Source organism: Teleopsis dalmanni, chromosome 2 (assembly GCF_002237135.1).
Source record: "Teleopsis dalmanni isolate 2A chromosome 2, ASM223713v2, whole genome shotgun sequence".
In the NCBI taxonomy this organism is placed as follows: Eukaryota; Metazoa; Arthropoda; class Insecta; order Diptera; family Diopsidae; genus Teleopsis; species Teleopsis dalmanni.
Window position 1 is genome coordinate 4,977,287 of NC_051847.1, and position 9,003 is coordinate 4,986,289.

General features: G+C 30.2%; 1 protein-coding gene across 2 annotated transcripts; it reads left to right on the plus strand.

Moving 5' to 3' along the window:
- Positions 1 to 256: 256 nt before the first annotated feature.
- Positions 257 to 1,755, plus strand: LOC119685693 (probable serine/threonine-protein kinase clkA). 2 transcript variants are annotated; one of them, XM_038100050.1, is made up of 5 exons: positions 257 to 371; positions 441 to 558; positions 622 to 740; positions 803 to 1,540; positions 1,613 to 1,755. In XM_038100050.1, exons 1-5 carry the CDS (start codon positions 344 to 346, stop codon positions 1,669 to 1,671), a joined length of 1,062 nt encoding a protein of 353 aa, XP_037955978.1. In that variant the 5' UTR covers positions 257 to 343; the 3' UTR covers positions 1,672 to 1,755. The 2 variants fall into 2 exon arrangements, with proteins under 2 accessions (XP_037955978.1, XP_037955979.1); XM_038100051.1 differs by having other exon boundaries at positions 803 to 1,533; positions 1,606 to 1,755.
- The last annotated feature ends 7,248 nt before the right edge of the window (positions 1,756 to 9,003 follow it).

Here is a 9,003-nt window from a genome sequence, read left to right on the forward strand (position 1 = left end):
TCGATATGTGTATTGTATGCATTATTTTTTTAAAGTTCCTCTGCTATATAATTTTGAATAGATAAGAAATTTTAAAACACTAAGGAATACAATATAATAATTTTAACTTCAATCAAATAATAATAAAAACATCACTTAAAAAAGTTAAATAGATAAGCATATAACAATCACATTAGAAATGTTTAAATGTGTACTAAATAAAACTCCTAAGTTGAAGCAGTGCTGATGTCAAATCGGTGTTCTGACACACTGTAGGTTGTAGCTTTCAATAACAACGGGATAACACGTTCTTGATGTACTGTTTTAAGTGCTAATAAAATAATTTAGAATAACTTCAAACAATATGGAACCTCGATACAAATTTACCATAGGTACTATATGAATATTTTATTTAAAAAATACTTTTATTTTATCAATTCATAACAATTTAAACAATTTAGGACAAAAGGTAGCGTACTTGCATATGCTTGAAGTGCATGATGCAGAAATATTGGATTGCATGACAAAGACTGATGATTCGATTATATATTACATACATTACGCTATAAAGGGACAGAAGTAATTATATTGTATATTTTAAGTTTCGCTACTATTTATATATTATATTTTAATTAAATATAGTTATATTGAATGGGTCCCAGAACGTAGTATTCTTAAGCTTGGTGATTTTGAGATTAAGCTTTATCTAGAATTCGGTAGAAAATGGAAGGAAAATGATAAATTCAATGTCTTTCAAAAAGGTTAATTTATTATTAAATAAAATATGCAAAGTTATATGCAAAGTTAACATTTCTATTTACAGTGAATCCGAATCCCGGTAATCCATTTCCTTTGATGACTGCAGCGCACTTAACTGACTTTTTACAATCATTACCATCGCCTGCGGACTGCTTTGCATATCCCGTACCTAGAATTGAGCAAAACGAAATTGAATTACATAAAGTTGACGAATATAATGAGAACCCGGTTGAAATTATCAGTGTGGCATCGTCAAATGAACGCCAAAATAATGATAACAATGATAATAACAATGATGATAACAATGATGATAACAATGATGATAGCAATGATGATAATAATGTTGATAACAATGACGATAGCAATGATGATAACAATGATGATAACGATGCTGATATCGATGATGATGATAATGATAGCAATGATTATAACAATGATGGTAACGATGCTGATATCGATGATGATGATAGCAATTCTTATAACAATGATGATAACAATGATGATAACAATGCTGATAACAATGATGATAGCGATTATGATAGCAATGATGATAACAATGATGCATGCAGTGATGATAACAATGATGCATGCAGTGATGATAAGAATGATGCTTATAATGATGATAACAATGATGCTTGCCATGATGATAACAATGATGCTTGCAATGATGATAACAATGATGCTTGCAATGATGATAACAATGATGCTTGCAACGATGATAACAATGATGCTTGCAATCATGATAACAATGCTGCTTGCAATGATGATAACAATGATGCTTGCAATGATGATAGCAATGATGCTTGCAATGATGCTTGCAATGATGATAACAATGATGCTTGCAATGGTGATAACAATGATGCTTGTAATGATGATAACAATGACAATTCATGTGATGAGAAATCTGAACCAATTTCAACCAATTCCAAGTAGTGATTTTATATTGACGTACATATTGAAACTAAGAAAACTTTGAACAAAAAAATATCATCACAACAATTAACTTATTATAATAAATTCATCTTATTTGTTAAAAATTCTTAGTAAACATTATGCTTAATAAATAATCATAGAGATTAAATGACTGCAAAATTTAATTCAAAATGTATGTATAAAATTAATCAAAAGAAAAAAATAAGGCATAAAATTTTCAGATGATACAGATGATTTATATATATATGATTATTATATCATTTTTTATATATTAGAGTATCTTTACAAATATGTTCATGACTTCAACATAACGAAGGTAGAGAAAAATGGCGTCTATTATGCCCTAAGCGCCACTCACAGAAATGAGCCAAAAGGTCTCTAAAAATTGTATGTGTAATATATATTATATATGTATATATAATACATGAATATAGTTCGCAAGAAACAAATAAGTTATCTTGCCAGTTATGTTCGCAACAGAACTGGTTAATAAGATTCACGTAAGGGAGGATATAGGCATTTTTGTATTTAATTGAACCATAGAGATTTATCTTTTACTCTACAAAAATATCCATAGTTTACCAGGCCCATAAAAAGAAATGAACCTTAGCAGGTTCTAGAAGATAAGAGATTAAGTTGTGCAACTTTTGCAAAAAAAACGGTTGTAAGGTTTATTATAGAAACAAAGAGCATACAAAATTTATAATATATAAGATATTTCGGAAAATAGTCAGAATTTGAAACTCCGTAGAATCGGGCGAATTTTTTCACAAGCAGGTCTTGCTATATCACTTGTCAAAATATGTAATGATTATGCGACTTGTGAGTGAAGTGAGTGAAGATTTAAATGAATCTATTTTTGCAACCCGCAACCTCGGATAATAAAATTCTAATTAAAGAAGTTCCGCGTAGGAGCCTACGCAGTACTTAAAATGGTTGCTGCACTTCACCCACTGATGTGTGAAATAGATTTGAGGTTTGCAGTAAAAACTTCCATCTGGACAAGTAGAATATTGCATCCGACAACTGCAATATTTGACAGAATAAACAAATAAACAAATCAATTAAATTTTGAGTTGAACATTGAAGTGAAGTGTTTCAAAGTCGTTAGCTGCATTGTTCGAATTTGCAGTTTTCACATTGAAATCAATATGAAATGCAATTATACTGCGAATCGGAGAGTGTTGGTGCCAAAGTTATGCTGGCCTGGATCTGAAGGTTGTTCGAGCGAATACCTCATTTCGAATGATGATGGCACAATATTATATTAATCACTAATGGGCATTCATGCACTTGAGCACAGCTTTACTTTATTTATGTTTATTTAATTCAGCATGAATGAAATACTCGTACATGTGTAGCAGATGCACATGGAGACAAACATTTTATGAGTGCAATAAATATTGCAATAATTTAAATGCAATGCAGTTTTGAATGCAAAACTTACAACTTACATTCATGAACGAAGTGCACTTTTTTCACAGCAGACGAAAATGTGAGCGAAGTGTTGCAGCTGCATTTGCTAACAAATTCACGTGGGCCCCTAGGTAGCCGGTTTTGAGGTTTCCATAGATGCGTGCACTTGCCGCTCTCAACTTGCCACCAAAGGCGCTGTCGCAGATGCACTGAAGGCAGCAATTGAAGCAATTAACGCAGTTTTAAATTAACGACTTAAATAATTGATTTGTAAATCGCGCTTAAACTTGAAATTTTAGCTAATAAAGCTTATTAAAAAGTGATGGTAAAATTATTACTTACGAGTATATTGATTATTGCTTACTGCATTTATTAAATGTTTTGTATTATAAAAATATATAAATTAATTGCGATCTGCATAATACAAAACGAGTTAATCGATTTCGATTGTCAATAATAATGCTTATGTCAACAAAAATTAAAATAGTCACAGGTTTAATTGGTACTATGTTAACATGCTGTTTTCTATGATTTACCCACAGATCTACTTGGATATATAATTTATTTTCTTATATTGCGATCTTAGATTAATCTGTTTTTTGATTGAAAACGTTGAATAAAAGCAATATTTGAAGAAGCAGCAGTTCCCCAGAGTTTAATGCCATATGTACAGATTGGTTGGAGTATAGCTTTGCAGAAAAGAAGTTTATTTTCGACTGAGAGCTTTGAGACTTTTGTTCAGTACTCAGTAAGCTCACGCAGTCTGATGCCAAGTGCCTTTCTATTTGTAAAAATATGGTTCTTCCAAGTTAGTTTTCGTGTCAAAGTGTATTTCTAAATATTTCGCTTGGGTAGGTTGAGGGATTAAAACATCGTTAAGGCGTACCGGTGGGCAATTTTTCCTTCTCATTGTTCTCATTATTTGTGAACACTGACTCATTTGCTTTTATTCTCCAGGTTTTAAGCCACTGGGAAATGTCATCTAGCGCTCGCTGAAGTTTGTTAGATGCTAACTGGTGATTTTCGTTTGTAGCAATTATCACAGTATCATCGGCAAAAGTTCCAATGTCAGTACCAATGATGGTAGGCGAGTCGTTAGTGAAGAGTAAGTATAACACAGGTCCCAAGACACTGCCTTGTGGCACTCCAGCATGAATTGGCTGCAATGTTGAAATTTCTTCCCCTCTTTTACAAAGAAATATCGTGATTCGATGTAGTATTTAAAGAAAATATAGTAATTAGTTAGGAGCATCTTTTAAATATATAGTAATAAACTATGTCTTGCAACTATAAAATAGCTAATTACAACAGTTTCCTTTTTACATTAAAAATAGGTATTTGTAGATAAGTTATATTGTAGATAAGTTATTATTTTTTGTTTATTTGTGAGTTAAGATTAAAATTAATTTTAAAGTTAACTAAGAGTAAGGAACTGGAGTACTACCTCCTTCGCCCTATGATATTATTGTTATTAGTACTGGTGGTTGACAACTTCAATTTTTGTGTTACAAGTTCAACAGGAAAAATCCACTACTCTTCTATATCTGGAGTTCCAGAACTCATGACTGTTGAATAGCTATTAAAAAACAGTAATAGTTACCACATACGTGAAATATTCAGTGTTAGACTTAAAACCGATTTCACAGTCATAACTTAAATCTCAAAACTAAATTTAGTGTAAATTAAATCAGTAAAATTGTTGACTTAAATCAGTATTTATAAGTTAGGACTGAAAAATGTATCCTTAATGTTTTAAATATTGTCAAATTATAAAAAACATTTTTACAAAAATATTTTAAAAGCTATCTCCGACTAATCTAACTTAAATCTGCCTTGAGACTTAACTTGCGTTTGAGAAAGCTGCACTTTTAATTTTAAATACTGTCAGAGTATAAAATATTACAATAATATTTTACAACTTATATAATGTGACTATCTTCCACTTATCAATCGGCCCTTTTATGTGCTTAAAGATCTTTCAAACATATTCAGAGTTGATCCATTGATGCAACTTTTATTAATACTTAAATCGTGTAAATATGTGAGGCTGGGAGGTCAGTTCCAACATGAGATGCCTAAAAGCTTTAAGATCACATTAAAAAAAATTGATTTGCTCTTAAAATTTAAATTAAATTAAATTATTTAATTTATATCAAAAGCAAATCAAAACAGAGTTTTAAGCAATTATTTCAATGAATTAAACTTATACTACTTTCACACTGTCTCATTTAGGCACTTGCCTATTAAATTAATTAGTGAGTGAGTAATAAGTGAACGTACACATTATAATGAAATCATTTATGCAGTTCATATAACTTTTATAATCTTCATCTAATAATATATCATACAAAAAAATTAAATATATAACTGATATATTAAGTCAACTATATACATTTCATATATCAATTATATATTTAGTTAATAAAAACTCACCCTCAGTGCCTTTGTTTACAGCTCAGCTGTTGATTGTTTACATTTCACATATAAAACATGTGTCATATGTACAAATTTTGGTAATTTCCCTTGTGGGAAATTAATTTTAAGGGTTGCTTCGACATTTTTCACCTAAATGAGCTGATATATTAATAATGAGGTCACATCTATGAAAGTACCTAAATGAGATAGTGTGAATGTGCTATTATTTTATATAAAATATTAATGTTATGTCACTTTTAAAGTTGCATTTTACGATTATTGTGATTTAAATGAAGGATTTAATTTTATGCAAGGTTCTTTAAATTGCATTAGAGAAATCACAGATTTCATGATTAATAGATATAATATTGTTGACATAAAGTTTATATAATTTGAACCGTAAAGAATTCTTTTTAAGACGTAATATGAAATAAAAAACATAAAGGTTTTATAATTAATTACAAATCGTTTTGCTCCCAAAGCGTCCATTCTCAATTGAAAATATATCAATATTTAATAATTTTATTCGTGTGCAAAAACAAATATAAATATTATTAAAGCGAAACATAAAGCGATTTGAGACGTCTTTAAAATTGTTCGGGGCATTGATGTTAACCTCAAATTGCAACACCAAAAGAAGACATAAACATTTTTACGAGTATCATTTCCTATAGATTTAGTTCTTTGTGCTGGAAACTTTTATGACTCTTGAAACTGAAGCAATATTTTTACAATTGTATTTTGGAGAGAACAATATAGGAAACATAGTAACAGATATAATTTTTAATGATGCTATGTATTGATTTATGCATACAAACCCACCAGCCGTGGGCGCGTGGTGTTTCGATTTTATTTCAATCGAAAGTCCATACTAAGTACGACTTGAAAGTAACATAAGAGAAGGAAGTCTCACTATTCGTACTTGTAGCGATATTACGTAAAATACCACGTCTATTGAAAATGTTTCAATTTTATTAAAATATTTATTGTTGTTAGTTTTGAAATCTTTTAATTAGTTTACTTAATGTGATTTTGAATTATTATTCAATTGTATTGGAGCATATTGTCGGGAAATAAATCAACGAAAATATACAATATAAAAATTATAAATGTTATCAATAATTTGTTGAGTGCATAGGTATGTAATGAAGATGGAAATGTGTAATGAGCTTAAGATGCACTTCTCATGCACTTTTACAAGTTAAATAATCAAGTTGTTGATATCGACGGAAGTGTGTTTTTACACTTAAGCTGTGTGTTTTACACTTTCATTCGACTATAATACTCTTATTATATTCGAAAATTAGCAGGCAATCCCTAAATTTCTGTCCAACAGCCCAACAGCCCAACAGTCCAACGATCAACGAATCAACAATTTGTATAAATTATTTCGATACGCGTATGATAAGCCCAACACTTTATAAATCACATACATTTCATCAGTATCTACGAGTACTAATAACAAGTTGAAAGGCATTAAAATTCGATTAAACATAATTTAACATTAATAAAGTAAAATATTTTATACACATTTTTAACGGATTGAAAAATCCATAAACCACACATGTTCCATTTGTCAATTATTTATAGCTTTGACCAAGAGCACCGAAAATACTTAAAAATTTTATTACAATATTAAACAATAAAAAAAAGAAATAAACTATGCTTATATAAAAAATGAATTGTCTAAATTTTTTAATGATTATAATTTTTGTCTATTTTGTCTATTTTGCCTAAGTGCCTTATACCTTCACTTTGTATTTACCTATCCAGCATACAGCATACAGCATCCAACATACAGCATCCAGCATACAGCATTCAGCATTTGAATCATCTATTTCATTCAGTACGAATATTTTCAGTATTAATGTGAAAGTGATCTCGTCTTCAGTTAGTTCAAGTGTATTACAGTGTATCAAAGCAACAATATACACATGCAAATAGATTTCAAATTTAAATACTCGTACTTCATCTGTAGGTACATATACAGTCACTCACATCTCAAAACATTTCAATGCATATGGTATATGGTTTTATGTTTGTACAATTATCGAATAACAAATTGAAACGATAAAAAACCAATTAACTACAAGAGTTAAATAATAAAATCGCTACATATGAGGTTGATGGGATTGCTGATTTTCTGCCTGAGAAGTATAGGTATACTCATAGGTAAATGCACACTCATAAATGTACCAGTTATGTATCTGTATCTGGCACAGTTTCTTTATAAATTGTGCAGTAAAAAATGAAAAACTGATGCTGCACAAATGTTGCAAGACTCATCCGTGCATAATCCTTAAATAAAGCACTCCTAACGTATTGCTTAGTGTTCGGCAGAAATATGATTTCAATACTACACGTGATGTGAAAAGCAGTAAGGAAATTGCAGTATTCTTTAAATGAATTGTTTTTCATATAATCATTGCCTCTAAGTAACTAATTAACCAAAACAAAATATTTATAAAAAACGGTCAGATTTTTTTTTTTTTTACCGAGAAAACAAAGTCACGGTGTATCTGATTTTACTCCCAAAAGCAAGTCCTAAGAAAAACTATATATTTTATAATTATTGTGAAGTAAAATTCACCTTCTTTCTTTATGCTCTTACATATATTTATATATTTTATATTTTGCATATTTTGTATTTTATGTATCTAAAATACATAAAAGGAATGCATATTCGAATCAATCAATTTATTTTTTATATGTTCTTTTCTGGAAAGAACTGCTATAAGCAAAGAACTGCTGCTACTCGTATATTCAATAAGAACCTTGAATATGTATATAAATATAATTAAATAGATTTATAACTGAGAGGAGAGTAATAATAACGGATGTAAGCTTATGAGCATATGTAAAGCGTTGTTTAGCACAATAAACAGATGGACCATTTGTCACATATTTCTGGGTGGAAATGCATTGTTATGTAAAAAGTTATTCATTTTGTAGTCTTGATTTGTCAGCACTACTTCAGGGTTTCATAGGTATATTTCGTTTAAGATTTGCTATTATAAAATTTAGAGAGAGAGAATGGAAAAAGAGAGAGAGAGTAGAGAAAGAGAGAGTAGAGAGATAGAGAGTAGAGAGATTAGAGAGAGGAAAAGAGAGAGAGAGAGTAGAGACAGAGAGAGTAGAGACAGAGAGAGTAGAGACAGAGAGAGTAGAGAGAGAGAGAGTAGAGAGAGAGAGTAGAGAGAGAGTAGAGAGAGAGAGTAGAGAGAGAGAGTAGAGAGAGAGAGAGTAGAGAGAGAGAGAGTAGAGAGAGAGAGTAGAGAGAGAGTAGAGAGAGAGAGTAGAGAGAGAGAGTAGAGATGGAGATGGTTATGTATAAAGTTATACATTTTGTAGTCTTGATTTGTCAGCACTACTTCAAGGTTTCATAGGTATATTTCGTTTAAGCTTTGCTATTATAAAATTTAGAGAGAGAGAATGAAAAAAGAGAGAGAGTAGAGAAAGAGAGAGTAGAGGGAGAGTAGGGAGAGTAGAGAGAGTAGAGAG